At 43.2% G+C, this 16339-nt stretch overlaps 1 protein-coding gene across 1 annotated transcript in view; it reads right to left on the reverse strand.

Annotated features, from left to right (window-relative positions):
- Window positions 1-13206, reverse strand: part of LOC106691396 (venom serine protease) — a gene marked incomplete at its 5' end in the record, with an annotated part of 38249 nt that extends 25043 nt beyond the window's left edge. The window contains one exon of the mRNA XM_067053516.1: window positions 12965-13206. Coding sequence (XP_066909617.1) covers window positions 12965-13206 — 242 coding nt within the window. The remainder of the gene's footprint in view (window positions 1-12964) is intronic.
- Window positions 13207-16339: the final 3133 nt, after the last annotated feature.

Consider the following 16339-nt stretch of genomic DNA (forward strand, 5'->3'; position numbering starts at 1 on the left):
GTGGGACTTTAAGTTGTTCAATATGAACGGTCCTGCGCTTTTTGGGTTCTCTAATACTCGCAATAGTTACAACAACATTATGTTCTCTTATTATTATCACTCTGAATGGTCCCTCGTATCGCTGTATCCTTACCCCTGTTTGATCCCAACTTTCTATATAAAATTGTCCCAATTTTTATCATTCCCTTCCAATCTGTGAGGTTTACATTCTCCCGAGCTACTCTCCTGGTTTTTTCCCTCTCCAATTTCCCCCGGACTTTTCCCATAGCTTTTTCCTAGTGACATGATTGTTGCTTATCTCATCACCGTCCGCCGCCCTGCCCTTGTAGTCCCGCCGGATTCCACTAAGCCCGAAAGGATCTCAAACGGCGAAAACCCCGTAACGGTGTGCACCTTCCAGAAGGGTTTCCACCATCAGTTTGCAACGGATGAATGTCCTGTCCATTCCAATCTGTTCATCACACCATAGGCGCTTGATCTTCTCCCAAACGGTTTCGTTGCCAACATACAGGTTATGCTTTTCTCCAGGCATCGAAGCATTCTTCAACATTCTACAGATCTGGTCATTCTTCACGCCTGGTTGCGAACAGAGCGTCGTGATTTTACTTCTGCCATACTCACTATGTTTAATTTTGGTCGTTCCGGTGGTTTTCGTCTTCCAAATAATTTTTCTCTTCTTGTCATTAATTATTTCCTCCATTTTCTCTATGTCCCCTGGCCTTTCTTCAGCCAAACTCTCGTTATTCGAAGATTCTTCCCTACCATCTTCTTCCGCTTCATCCTGGTCTTCCGCTCTAGGCGTCCATTCCCACATTTCACCGGACGGTTCCCCATATTCTTGTTCCACGGCGTCCGTGGTTATGGCTCGAGGCAACCAATCGGCCACCACATTTTCTTTGCCAGGTTTATATATAACCTCCATGTTATATTGCGCTAGAAGCTCCTTCCAGCGAGTTATCCTGGCTGAAGATTCCTTCAGTTTTCCCACCCACTGGAGTGGTCTGTGGTCAGTATGTCCCTTGAACCTTCTGCCGAATACATATGGTCAAAGTGATCGACGGCCCACACTATTCTCCCAAGAGTTCTCGCTCCATTGCACTATATCTACTTTCCGTCTCCGTAAGGCGCCTGCTGGCATACGCCACAGGGCGCTCTCCCCCATCAACCTCCTGAGACAGCACCGCTCCTAGCGCATACTCACTCGCATCTGTGGTAATCATGAATTTCCGATTAAAATCTGGAAAAGCTAGTACCGGCTCTTAATGCAAATTCAAAAAATTTTATTTGTTCCTGCCCCAGCGTCGACTTTCCCCCCGACATTTTTAGCCCAAAATTTCTTATTCTCTGGAACACGCTATTCAAATGTCGCACGTGTTCCATCTCGTTCTTGCTGAACACAAGAAGGTCATAGTGACACTACCGGTGTCTACCAGACACCTCACTCCTGCAATCTCTATTATAGCCAAACCGCCGTGTTTTCCTCTCATATGGTTGATCTCTAAGGTGCGGTAGCTCCTCTGTGGGTACGCTCCTCAGAACTCTCCTCGTGTTCTAGCTGCTTCTCCTTTTCTTCTCCAAGTCCTCCTCTTGCCTTGCTGGCTATCCTCTCGCTCATAGTCCTCTGCTTTAGTTTCTGTTCCTAAGGTCTCGGACATTTCCATTTGGGACTCCCCCTCTCTAGCGCTTGTATCAATGAGATCTTGAGCACATTCCACAAACGAGCGTTCTCTTGGCATTCCCTCTTTCTTCCCCAGTTCTTTTGCCAACTGAATCTTCAGTATCATGGATAGGAATTGCATTTCGACCCTGTACTTGGTTTGTATCCATCATCTTGCTGTTTTGGTCTTGAATTCTGTTATAGCGTGCCAGGAGTTCTGCGGCATACTGCCCATTAGACTGTCTCGGTTTTTTCGTTTCTCTGATCATCATGAAAATATCTTCCTCTGGGGTCCACCGTCCTCCTTCGAATGCATTTTTTAATCTTTCTTTGAAGACTTTCCAGGAGATCTCTTCATCTGCCTGAATCTGATTTAGGATACTTCTTTTTACACGGCAGACTACCGCTGCTTTCAGTGCTTTTGCATCCTCGCTGTCTAGTAGATCCTCCGACATTCGCTTCTATTCGCCCCATTAGGCGATCGCCCCCTTTTAAAAAATGATTTAATCTCTCCGGTGAATTTTTCTAGGTCCGCCTTTCTCAGGTCCTGAGCAGTTGCCGTACGGACCTTAATCCATTCTAACGTCGTGGGATGAAATTGCGCTAAAGAGACTTCTGGTAATGGTTGAATTTCCTGCGGAGGTGGGTTGCCAGCTGCTAAAGCTTGGTTGACTGCAGCTTGAGGTTGGTTGTTTTAGTTCATATTCTCCAGGTTAAGAATTGCTCTTCTCACTATTCCGTTACTGATCTTAATTCAAAGACAACAATGAAAAACAAAATTTCTTTTAGACTGAAAATTACTCCGGTATCTCAAGTTCCCGGGTTTGGACACCAGTTAAGTATCGGCGAAAGCAAAATGTCAAAAAAGAGAAGGAATATGATGTAACACGTTTGAACTGCTGTAACATACAGGCTTTATTGGTTTCGGTACATCTCTTTGTATACATTCTATCAGCTAATCTCCTCAGTCAGCTGACATCGAAGTAACAGCTGATTAAGGCTTAACTTATATATAAGTTAAGGTACAAGGGTACCTGTTATCTCCACTAATACCTAGGGACCTATGTAAACACTGCGTAAATGTATATATAGAGGATTAAACGGAGGAATAAAGTAGTCATTTGACGGTCCTTTTTCCCTTTTTTTAAAAGTTATGTTTGTGACGGAGCTTAACTGGTGCCGAAACCCGGGAACTTTGACCCTCTTAAGCCGGTACGTTGTTAGAATTTTTTTTTTTGTGCTTTGTTCTCTCTCTCTATTTCTATCGTCGTTATCGGCCTCATATATTCAAGTAGATGACCGGACGAGGAGTAGTCGCACCAGCAGTCTTAAATCTTAAGAAGTTAGGTTTAGATAACCAAGGAAACCCGATCCAAGAAATGGTGACGGAGAACGTATCCGCAGCACTTCCACCTCTTCCGGCGACCACCATGCCGGAAGCGCACGCTAATGCGCTCGCGTGGATTAGAGTGCGAACAGCTACTACTCAGGACTTTAGGAAAGCGGCCTCAGACATAGAGATATTCACTGTGAAAGCCGGGGAATTAAACCACTTCCTTTAGGGCTGTGATCGCGTCATGGGAAGAATAGTAGCCTCAAAATCAGAAGATCTTCTGGACAGCGGGGACGCCGATGAACTGAAGGCTGCAGTGGTCTGCCGGGTGAAGAGATGCATCCTTAACCAGATCCAAGCTGACGAAGGGACATCATGGAGTACGGTTAAGGAGAGGCTGAAGAAGGCATTTGGAGGGGGGCGCTGGGCCCCGAAAGAAGACATCTTTCGAATGTTCCGAGAGAGGAAAAGGGAGGGTCAATCCAGTGGACAGTACGCCACCGAACTGCTGTCACGCTACAACCAAATCACAGACAAGTTCAGCGAAATGATAGCAACGGACCAGGTGCTTGGCCGCATGATGTTCCTGGCTTCTATACTGAAGGTCCAGTTAGCTAGGGAGACTGGAAAAAGGGAAGGAGCACCCCAGGATCGCTCTTTCGTGCAGTATACCCAGGAACTAATCGACGCAAGTGCCCAGGAAAGGGAATCCCATATGGAAACTGATGGTCAAGACTGGATTAGGGTCCAATACAGCCGTCCCAGAAATCACCAGAACCCGTGGAGAAGAAGAGAACGGCAGGAGTTTACGAGAGAGAAACAGAGAAAAGAATAGCCCCTGAATGATCAAGGAGAAACGGGCGGAGGGAGAACCGTAAGTGCCAAGTTGTTGGCAAGGGTGTGGCAAAGTTGGGCATTTGGTGGCACAGTGTCCCCGCACTCAATGCTTCGAGTGTGGGAATGAGGGACACATCGCTAAACAGTGCCTCTCTATATATAGAAGAGGCGATGAACATAGAGACGAGCCCATGGAGATAAACGCTCAGCGAGTGCAAAGGAGAAGCAATAGACGGAGGACAGAAAGATCTTCAAGCGAGTCTACGGAGGACGAAACCGAAGAACCAGGGAGCAGAGGAGACTATAAACTCGGAAGGAGCAGCGGAAGGAGAGCGACTGGAGGAGGGAGGACCACATCAGAGACCTGAGAAGGGTACCGGCAGAGGGGTAACTAGTGAATAACAGCATAAGGAGCAAAAACGGCGGTCTGCCTATCATCGGAGGGGGTGGAGTAAGGTGACTCATCGACACTGCCAGTTCTCACACAATTGCCAGTTCAGAAGCACTGGGGAAGCTGCAAGAGAAGGAAGGGACATTACAGGTTCAGGTATGTCACTGTAAATTAGTCACCCTGGGTGGACCCTGTAGCGTAAGGAGAAAACGCTGGGGGAAAGAGAGACAAACTTCTTGGACACACACGATGTCACAGGAAGGGGTTAGGCCCGATGGGCATAAGGTTGAGGCATTGCGTAGGATGGTAGTGCCCAGGGACGTAAAAGCCATTCGCAGGCTTTTGGGGGCTCTAAATTACCGTAACGGTAAAACCTCTAAAAAACGCAAAACGGCGATTTGCCTCAGAAATGGCGGATAGGTTGGTCCCGCTTAATAATTTGTTAAAAAAGGGTTCCAAGATTGTTATCACACCGACTATTGAAGATACAATTCGGCGTTGTATGCAGGAACTCCAGAAAGAACCGGTACTCGCGTTCCCAGACTTTCAGAAGACCTTCACGATTACAACTGAAGCAAGCGAGTACGCGGTGGGAGCAGTGCTATCGGGGACATCGGGAGACGTTCGGCAGTTCTTGAGAGAGTAGACACCATGGGAGGAAGAGACCCAGGACGTATCGAGGCAGGCCGAGGGAACTCCACCATCGGAGGACGGAAGCTCGGAAGGGGAAACCCACGGAGATGTAGGAATCGGAGGAAATTATTAATGATAAGCCCCGCCAGATCGTCTGGAAGACTAGGACATCGGGTCTAATGAAAATTGAGTATGGGCGATACGGTAAAAACGAGATTGCAACAATTTGGTCGGTACCGGGGGCCAAGGAGGAACAAATTTGTAGAGCCCTTAAAGACGCATCTAAACCAGGGAGGACATACCACATCTACGTGGGTAACGCCGTCATCTGGGATAAGATTAAGAGGTTGTGGCGGTCAGAGTTGATAGGTGTCAATCGTATGTTCATTAGGTATACGGTGATGGTGGAAATCATTAGAGAGGAAGAGCGCCAGAAAGAAATTACCCTTGCTTACCACCAGGGCAAAACGAACCATATGGGTCTAAATGAAACATTTCAAGCTCTCAAACGTAGATATTTTTGGTGGGGGATGCGTGGAACGATACAAGATACAATAGGGGGTTGTAACGTGTGCTTGAGTACAAAATATAATAGACATCCTCCCAGAGCAACACAGGAGGAAACAACTACGGCCGACAGACCACTGACTTTTACGTGGAAAGGGTATAAGTGGGTGACAGTCGTTGACACTTTCAGTAAAGTGGCAATCCGGATGCGGATCCTTTAGGTCGGCGGAAACGGTATTAGGTGCACTACGCACATGGTTCCAATTTTATGGCGTTCCTGACTCTATTTCGTCTGAAGGGGTGGGGGGAGAGTTTCATAATTCCCTTATCCGAGATGAAATGAAACTTCTCGAGGTTAAGTGGCATTACAACACTCCGAGACACCCTAAAGGTAGGGGTGGGATCGAGAGATTACACAGTATCCTCAGCGATCACCTCCGAGTTTACAATGCGGACAAAGGGTTAGAACCTGATGAGGCAATGATTTCGGTTTATAACCATTCGATTCACGCCGTCATGGGTTTTTCACCGTTTGAGGTGCTTTTCAGTCTACGGGGACGCCACAGAGACTTTCGAGGGACAGCAATCGGGGGGGGGGAAGAAATAGTGACTCAAAATGTAGTCGTTCGGAAGTTGTGGGGGAAGGTCCGGGGACGCATATAGAGGGAAAACAGAAAAGGGTTTCTTGTCATAACCTCAATTTGAGAAACGCGATGGGGGGGGGGAGAGGTTAAAATTGGGACCATTGTATACCGTAAATTAGGGACCAATCGCGGAAAGGATGTACTACGCTACGAGGGCCCATTTAGGGTGATTACTCTTTGACAACACAACGTTGTCACAATAGAAAGTTTGAGTGAACCACGCAAAAGAAGGACGCTTCACCTCGAGCAGTTAAAACTCTTGATATGTGGAATCATTGTTTTATTTTAGTTTTAGGTTACTTTATATTTTTATTTCTTTACCTTTATTAGGTAAGTGAGCATAAATGAGTGTAAATAATAAATATTAATAAAAAAGTGAAATAACTATTTCAAATGTTTATTAGTAGTATAAAACATATAAATATAAACTTTGAAAGGATATCATCATTATAATACGAAGATGAGAGGAAAATTGTTTTTTTTTTAGTATTAAAAATATTTCCGGAAATAAGATTTGTAATATAGATTTTAGAAATAAAAATATTTAACATAGGATCCTAGAAGGAAACCGAAAATGACGAAAACATAATACTGTTCTAAAACGAGTTTTAACTGGCGAGTACGTAGTTTCTGTCCTAGATTTTTTTTTTTTACGAACAGGAAATTTGCTTGATGCTATAGTTATTGAATAATTACAGTTAATTACACTTAGTTTACATATGAACCTTTCAGTTGACAGGACGATTAAATCCATAAAATAATTTTTAGTATTTCAATATTGATTCTACAATTTAGTGTTGAATAAATTGCTAAGAGGTGAATATAAATTTCACTAATTTTTTATTTTTCTAATAAACAAAAAAAAAATGTTAAATTTCGCAAAGAAAAATATTATTAATTATACTTATCTGAAAACTGTTATAATTGGGGTTGTCCATTCGAAAAAATAGACCAATCCAAAATAAAGTATGGTTACCATGATTAATTTAAAAATATCTGTTTTGAAACTATTACGGATTAATTCAATTCAAAATAGGACGGTTCTAAATAGGAAACCTAGTGTGATGCGTGCACGTCACTAAATTCTTTTGGCTTATATGTTTGATATCGGTTAAATAATTCACTTGACAAGCTAATAAACTTCCAGGGATAAGAGAAGGTAAAGTAAAGTAAGTAATAAAACTGGAACCATGGAAAAACTGAAGCCATGTCGAATCCTATTAGCAATACAAATCTCGGATTTCCTTTAAAAGCTTTGCACGATATATTTTATAAAGCTAAACTAAGAGAAGGCGAGCTGGACCGCCCAGGGTAAATAATGAAATCTAATTATGTTCTAGAATTGTATTGAGATATTGCGGAGTAATGTTGAGGGAAGAAAGGGTCAGGACGGTTTATGTCTCAGTTTAATTGGGCTTTATTTAAATGAAAACATAAGTATATATTTTATAAGCGCTATAAGAGTGAACCCTTTTGTTCTCAGGGATTTTTCTGTGATATCCTGTGTTTTTGGTGCTCCTGAAGAAATCAGCGACTGTGGAATATCCATATTCAGGTACATTTTATTATTTTAAAGTGCAAAGAACTGTGAATTAGTGCCGCGTGTTCCTACCAACTTAGAGCAACCAGTGCGAACACATAGATCCAGTTTTTTCAATTGTGGCTCGGCCGTGCTCTCCGAGCCACCTGTGCCTAAATTGTCACTTTAATTAATAATTATTACTAGTGCGCGATGGCTCATTCCTTATACCCAGCTCAGGCCGCAAATCTACCGCCAGACTCCGACAACGATACTGGGTTTATTAAAGTAGGCAGTACATCAAATGTATCTTCCCGTCTGACGCGATCAATGGCAGGCCAAATTCCACCAGGGAAGACCGAAATTAAACCAGACAGCAAAATGAAACAGACGCGTCAAGAACGAAAAATTGATATTACTCATCCAAATTCATTCAACACGCTGAAAAATCTTCCAACTGAGGCGGGAACCGAGACCTCTCCACAAAAATTTCCCCAACTACCTCCGGTTGTCGTGGCGAGCCAGCAAATCCCGGCGATGAGGCAATACCTAGCTCATCTACCTATAAATAAATACTTGGTGCGTAAAACCGCAGGGGGTGTTCAGATTTTCCTGGAGTTAGCAGCGGATCGAGACGCCGTTGTAGCTGGGCTAAAATCGCTAGAAATAGGTCATCACACCTATGCCCCATGACAAGGAGAAACGCAACAGCGTTATATCATTAAAAACATAGACATTTCCATACCCTTGGAAGATGTCCAGGCTGCCTTCCAGCACTTAGCCCCTATCGATATTAGGCGTCTCCAGAAATCGAACAGTGATGGGACGAAAAACCCCCTCTCCCCTATTGTTATCACGGTGCCAGTTCAGGTCACCCTAGAAGGTTCGCCATATCGACCAGTGCCTATTCGCAGCCCAACATTTTGTTCAACGAAAAGAACATGGCCCACCTCAATGCTACCGATGCCAGCAGTTCGGTCATATCAAGAACTACTGTGGGTACAAGGAGGCGTGCGTACGCTGTGCCCAAGACCACAACATCGGTGCCTGCCCTAGGGTGGTAGCCCCAAAGTGCACCAATTGTGGTCAGGATCATGTGGCGTCCTTCCGTGGGTGTGAAACACGCCGAAAGATCATGGACCAATGTGAAGCCAGAAAAGAACTTCAAGCAGCAGCCATTACGAAGCCGTCAGCGGCAGCTCGTGCCCAACCACCGACCACCACGACCACCAGACCAAGGACCAATAGAATAGCGAGTGCAGCCACGGCTTACTCGTCATTTCTCCAGCCGGCCAAATCCTCTCCAGCACTTGCGTCAGAACCCGTACCGGACTCTCCAGCTTCTCTTGAACCGGACCAAATGGGAGCCCAGCAACCACTCCCACCCCCACCACCCGGCTCAATCGATCCACAGCTTCTCACCAAATGAATCAGATGTTCAGCGAACTATGTTCTCGACTCATGAGAGACATGCAGGGATTCGTGTCTGATATCATTAAAGAGATCAGAGGTCAAAAATCGCCATGAATTCATTTCGGGTCCTCAATTATAATTGCTGTGACATTGCACCTAAACTAGAGGAGGTGGAGGCTCTCCTAGCGCTCACCGAACCGACAGTAGCTGTCCTCACCGACACCAGAATACAGGGACGACCGCCATTTATCAGGGGCTATCACGTAGCCACCGATGACCTCCACGACCCACACGGTGGTGTACTCATAGCGGTGCCCCATGGCATCCACTGGAAGAAGATCCCGCCACCTCTGACCATCCGAGACGGGCGGATCAGTCATCTCACTGTCCAAGTGCTGATGCACCAACCCATCTACATCAAGGGAGTGTACCGGCGTCCTAGAGGGTCAGTACCAGAACTGCGACAGCTCATTGAGACCTGTGGATTAAGGACGAACCATTGACTGGGGAAGATTTCAACGCCAGAGACACTCTATGGCATAATATCTCAGTGAACCTGGCGGGAAGACAGGTGGTGAAAACTGTCTTCACGGTAGTTCACCCAGAAACTCATACTTTCCGCCATTTTGGGACAGGCTTCCAATCGACAATACACCTCCTGTTGAATAGGCAGCTACATCGTATCACGGGTTGCTCCGTGTCTGATTTCACCTCTTCCGATCACCGCCCGGTGACCTATGAAGTGCACGGGAGCAGCTCTGAGCTCTGAGAAGTTCAACTATCAGGAGGCCGACTGGAGCCGGTTGCCATAGGCTGAAAGATGTACCTACGCTGCGCTCTGTGGAGGAAGTGGACAACTACATTGGCCACTTCACGTCAGGTGTCATGGAGTTTGCGCGCCAAGCCATCCCCACCTACCGCCCTAGACCTCCCCACCTTCAGAAACCCCCAGCCCACATCATGGCACTCATTGTCAGCCGGCGGAACCTGAAAAACCGTCATTACCGCTCCAGGGACCCAGCAGTCAAGAAGGCTCTCAACTCGATCACCACCCAGATCAGGAATATTCTGCGCCGGTGGAAGACTGCGGTCTGGCTTGATCGCTTAAGAGCTACACAACGACTACAGGAAATTCTGGAAACTCACTAAGGCGGCAACCAAGAAGATCTCGGCCGTTCGACTTCATGACAGGGACCGCCTCATGACTCCCATTATTATCTCACCGGCAATAGCTCAACAGTCGGTGAAAGATACCTTGGCCATCATTTGTATCCGGGACTTCAAGACTAATAACTCAAGCAGGGAGACCAGGCTCTACCTCACAACCGAAGAAGATCATCTTAAGCCACGTGAAATGCTGAAGAAGACAAATGCGGTGCAATTCCACACCTTTGCCCCGAGAGGTACTAAGAGGTCGAAGAAGTGGGTCCTCTACGGATTCTATGTAAACTCCGACCTGGAAGATATTACCAACGATATCTACGAACGCCTCCCTGGCTTCAATCTGCTGCACCGCCTCAACGTGACACAGCCCGACGGGCGAAAAACACCGAGTGATTTGCTGAAGCTCGTGACCGAACATCACGTAAAGATAGCAGACATTAGAAATCTGGGTGCCATAAACCACTGTCGGTTTAGGGTTTCCCTATTCAAAGAGGACGGCTGCCCAGTTCAGTGCAGGAACTGTTTTCAATACGGATACACGATGCGGTATTGCTACCGGAAAATAATATGGCCGATGTGCAGCGAAAATCACGATCTCGCCCAGTGTACACTGACCGGCCCACCGAAATGCACCATCTGTGACGTAGTTGGCCACATGGCGACATCAAAGGACTGCCCTGTGAGGATGGACCATCACCAGCGCAGACCAGAAGACAACTGCTCAGCAGGAGAGTCCAGAGAAACATCGCCTTCTCCGAGCTGATGGGAGGATCCCCCGCTCAGAAGACTCAACAGCCACTACCAAAGCCTGTGGTGACGATGCTCATAGAGATGATGGGCAAGATCCTCGCTCGCCACTATGACTGAGCATCTGGTCATAAACTATAATGTCAGAGGCCTCTCGCCGAAGCAGGCTGAAATTGAGCTTCTTCTGCAGCAGCACAGACCTTCAGTAGTGGGGCTCACCGACACTATGCTCTCCACCTCTTCACGGATGTACTTCCATGGGTACGTCGCCTACCGACTGGCCTGCCTCCCCGGAGCTCGAGAAGGAGTCATGATCTTGGTCAGGAGGGACATCCCGTCAAGGATCATCCCGAACCCAGTGACGGCTACTGAGAGTACTCACCTAGTCACAGTGGACGTGCGGTTTAAACACCGTTACACGTTCACCTGTGTCTACAGAAGACCTCGGACCGGTCTCACGTCAGCGAAACTGCTGCTGCAACACGCCCAGGCGACGAGCCGGCATGTTGTACTAGGGGACCTCAATGCCCGGCACACCGCCTGGTTGTGTAGTTGTAACAACCCGCTGGGCACCTACATCACCAAGACCAGACTGTCTCTCTTCCACCCGGGAGTGCAGACTTTTCGGCACTCTGCTCGCCCTTCGTGCACGTCAACACTCGACCTTCTCCTGACCAGAGGAATGAACACCGTCACGGACTGTCAAGTGCTGCCCTATGGACCATCGGACCACAGGTCAATGCTCTACACCTTCGACGGCACGCCCTCTAGACCACCTGCGAGCAAATAACTCCTCCACGAGGCCGACTGGAAGGGATACAGGTCGAATGTTGAAGCGTTACTTATGCTACAGCCATGATTTCCATAGATTGTACGAAGGCCTTCGATTCTGTGTCTCACGGCATTTTATGTCGTAAGCTCATAGACCACGACTGTCCAGAGCAACTTGTCGTTTCCCGACAACAGGACCATCTCTGCGCGGGTTCGAGACGAGAGTTCCCGTTCCATCCCACTGACCTGCGGAGTTCCTCAGGGAGCGGTTCTAGTGCCAGTGCTATTTTCAATTTATATCGCTGATGTAGTTGGTGCAAATTACAAACTAGCTACGGTCGTCGCCTATGTCGACGACACCGCCATCTACAGCAGCAGTATGAACCCCAAACATGCCCTAGGGCGAGCCGGAGCGGTCTGCAAACAGATTGTTCAACGCCTAGGTAATTTAAACATCACCATGAACCCAGCTAAGACAGACTGCGTAGTGTTCGCTCAGCAACATTACAAGCGATCGACTCTCCCGAAGTCGCTCAAACTGGTCAACACCATAATTTCCTCTTCAAACTCGATAGTATATCTGGGCGTGAAGATGGACCGTCATCTCAAGTTCTCCACTCACCTCTACCAGAAAACGAGAACTGTACGAAGGCGGTCTTACAGACTAAACCACCTCCTCACATCGCCAGCGCTCTCTCTGCGGCTTAAACTCCAAGTTTACAAGAGCATTCTGAGGCCGGCACTTTTATACGGGACACCACTCTTCACTTACCTCTCCGACGGCGCGCAGCGCCACCTTCAGGGATTCCAGAATAGTATACTGCGGAGGATGGTCCGCACTACATCGTGGAAGAAGAAGAAGCCTCCGGAACTGCATCAGCTCCTCGAACTATCTACAGTACCAGAGTTCATTGGTCGGAGGCATGTCAAGTTCTTTGACTCCCTCAAACATCTGACCAATCCACTCTTCCAATCACTGACACCAGCGCACCCTCCAGTACGCTGGCAGGACCTCCACCCTCGTAGCAAGTGATGTACCGCCCATTGAAATGAAGTGAAAGGACACTGTTTAGTTTTTAGTATGTAGGGAAAACCTTAGAAAACGAAGTGTGCCCCAGCACCTCGTCTTGCAATGCAATGCTCCAGTAAAAGAACAATCAATGTAAATGTATATATATATAATTTCAATAATATAATTTTCTATAGGGGGTAGGAAAAAAAAAAAAAAAAAAAAGTGAACCTAAAATTAAACTACTTTAATTTAGTTTTATCAACGGCTACCTCGTTGAACGGTAGAGGTCCGGTAAGACAATTATGTACATTGGAAAAGCCGGCGATTACTACTTACCAACATTTATCACGTCATGGGCACCAACTAGGAGCCTTATGTAGTCGATAAATTCTCTGACTCTGTCTTGAGTGCAATGTGCTGCTGTGATGGCATGATATTGCGTGAGGATTGTTGCGCCGCAGAACGCATCTGGTACCTCCTCTCCCGTATAGACAAGCGCTGCTGCTAATGGAAATTCGTTCTTTTTGGCCTCTCTACCACCGACAATTCTTCCCTGCAAACCAAAAAAGTGATAATTTCTTCATTTTATGAAAAAAATTATCGCGACTATTGACTGAAAAACTGATTGTAAGTCAAAATTATTTTTCGTGGCCTATAATCAGTTAATTTTCACCTAACTTTGCGCCACAGTTATATTATATATATATTATTTACAATAGGACAGAAAATCTAAAATCAGGGATGTATACAAGTTGTTTCTCTATTAATCGCATAATTTGAAATTAAACTTTTTAATGAATGAACTTCTAATCAGAAAATCAGTAACTTTATGAGTTATATCATTGTAGTTGCACATTCTAGAGAAACTTTCTCTGGAAAAAGAAAGAGAGGACGCCCTAGGAAAAGGATCTAGAAGAGGACCTCGGGAAGAAAAAGGTGACTGGCTGGTGAAGAAGTGCTTTGGATAGAGAAGGGTGAGGTAGAGTTGTTCGGGAGGCAAAAGTCCATATTGGACTGTGGAGCCAAATACTTTATGATTAAGAAAACGCTTGAACTAAACTCAAAAGCCTGCTTAAAGTCGATAAAGAACATATGGAAGTCCGTATTTGGCTCATTTTATAAATATTAATATTTAATGTTATAGAGTAAATTTTAATTACTTACCCTGTTGGTTAGTCCACACGGGCAACTTGTGGGAACTAAGGCTATAGCAGTGGATAACAATAAGGCTATTGGCAGTATCGCTTTCACCGCTGTTCAAATTTATTAATATATAATTATTGCCATGTATTTACTCCAATTAATACCAATTTAACATTATTTACTATGCATTAATGCATTCAATTACATCATTAATAGTATTAATTTATACACTATGTACCTAGCAGTGAACAAGGACGGGGGTATGTCTAAGAAGTATTCATATATCTGGGGAGGCTAGATGGATAAAATGTAAAAGCAGAATGTAAAATATTAAATCTGACGAGTATCATGAAGTTGTGACCTATTGTTTTACCGTTCTTTCCAAATAGTTTCTTAAATCAATTCTCAAAACAAATGTTTTGTTAGACGAAAAATATCCAAAATGTTTTTTGTGTGTAATTATTTCGTTCATTTTTGTGATGGATAATACTTTTCTCGTCCTCCCTGCGTTCTAAAATATTTTCAAATTTGGATTTCAGTTGTTCAATAATAACCAAATGCCAATCAGCTTTACATTTTCAATTTTTTTCTTACTGTTATACATTTATATTTTGTAAAGAAATAAATTTCCAAGATAGTAAAGAAATATAAATTCTACTAAAAACGGAATAGAGAAGTAATGTTTAACCAAATATGAAAAGATTTATTTCATATTACAATATGTTTTTGTGTTACACGGACCAATGCTTATTCCATTGAAGGACCATGTCAGCTTTATTCCAAAAAGTCCTAGGTTTCTGAAATTAGCAACATATTTTGATTGATTTGATGTGGACGCGATACTTATCCCTTGACATTGACTTTTAAATAATAATCTATGTAATACAGCACTTGCCATAGATGATATCTTGCTTGTAAGCCATAAACGTTTGAAGATATATTTTTATTAAACAAGAATTAGTCGTTTTAATAATAAGTTTCATGAAAATTTGCCAAAAGTCACCAAAATATAAACAAATTACATACCATTCCGAAAAATAATTGAAAATATATGGTGTTGAAGATCCAATATAAATTTTTAATATTTTGCTGTTTTCAGACATACACCATTTTCAACAAATAGTGATTTTTTAAGGATTCATGAATGCTACTTACCCCTGGTGAAATAATAACAGGTATATTTACTCAGTGGTTCTCCTTTTATAGTTTAGTATTTCAGACAAACACAGGTGTTACTAATGTGGATTATTATTGTATCAGCTCAAAACAAACTTCTTAATTGAACTGTTATTAATTATTCCCTATTTGTTGTATTAGTGAAGGCTAAAATTAATCGACAAAGAATTAGAGTTTGATTTGACAATTAATACCATAGTTTTAGTTCATGCAAATGGCATTCCATATTTAGTAAGACGGAATTTATCCTTCGTATTTACTGATTTGGAAACATTATAGCAAATTATCAATAAATAAGATGTTTAATAAAAAAATAATGTAATACATTACTTCATATCAATTCCTTTAAAAACCAAAATGTATAGTACTATTTATCTTTTACAAATTCCTGTATCACAAAAACCAAAAATAATTCTGTAACAACATTAACTCCTAACAAACTAATATTATTAGATAAGAATACAACCGTTATAGGTAATTGTACATTTAAAGATACTTATTATTATTGTATAAATGTTAAGGAAATTAACGATAATTGTATTCAAAACCTTCTTAAAAATGATTTTAAACATTGTATAACATCTAGTATTAAGGGAACTTCTTTTATAAAGTAAGTTTATGAAGTATACTATTATCTTAGTTTTAACACAAGTTATGTAACATTAAAAAATAAGGCTGCACATCCCACTTTTTCTCTCACCACTAAAGCATTTCAAAAAGATGAAAAAAAAAAAAATTACAATAATAGGTCAAGGTCGTATCCATGGCAATTTTAGCTATTAGTTTTAACTATAGCTAATTTTTGCCCACCTCTGTTTTTACACTCATTGTTAAACTTAACTGATAGGCAATTCACATGATTATTTTGACATACACATTTTGAGACTATCAAAGCAATACATAGTTGGATTTACAAAAAAGGAGACAAGAGGCTAGACAAAGCACACCTTAGTTAAATGATCTTCAGTTTATTTTTGATTTTCTTTCATTTAAGCCTGAATAATAAAGCACCTCGGTTAATCAAGGCTCTAATTTATATTAACTGTATTATTTGATTCCCTCGATGCAATCTACTGCTGGAAATATATTGTTTAAAAATCCGAATATCTGTTAAAATGGATTTATTTTTTTGTGCATACTGAGGCTCAAACTATAGACTTCATCATACATTCAGTAAATTCATCTTTAATTATATGCGCTGTCACAAATATTGAAAACCAAGTTTAAAAACTGCGTCAAAGTTAGCTGAAAAACTGTATTATTTATTCAATGAATTTTTGTCTCATTGGCGAAATATTTAAAAAGGAAATAAATCTTAACTAATTCAATAGGTATCAATATTTAAAATATGTAAATTTATTCTAAAATTATTTTATCTAAATATTGATGCTT

This window comes from Halyomorpha halys, unplaced genomic scaffold (genome assembly GCF_000696795.3).
Source record: "Halyomorpha halys isolate HHAL.00 unplaced genomic scaffold, Hhal_1.1 Scaffold2317.1, whole genome shotgun sequence".
NCBI lineage: Eukaryota > Metazoa > Arthropoda > Insecta > Hemiptera > Pentatomidae > Halyomorpha > Halyomorpha halys.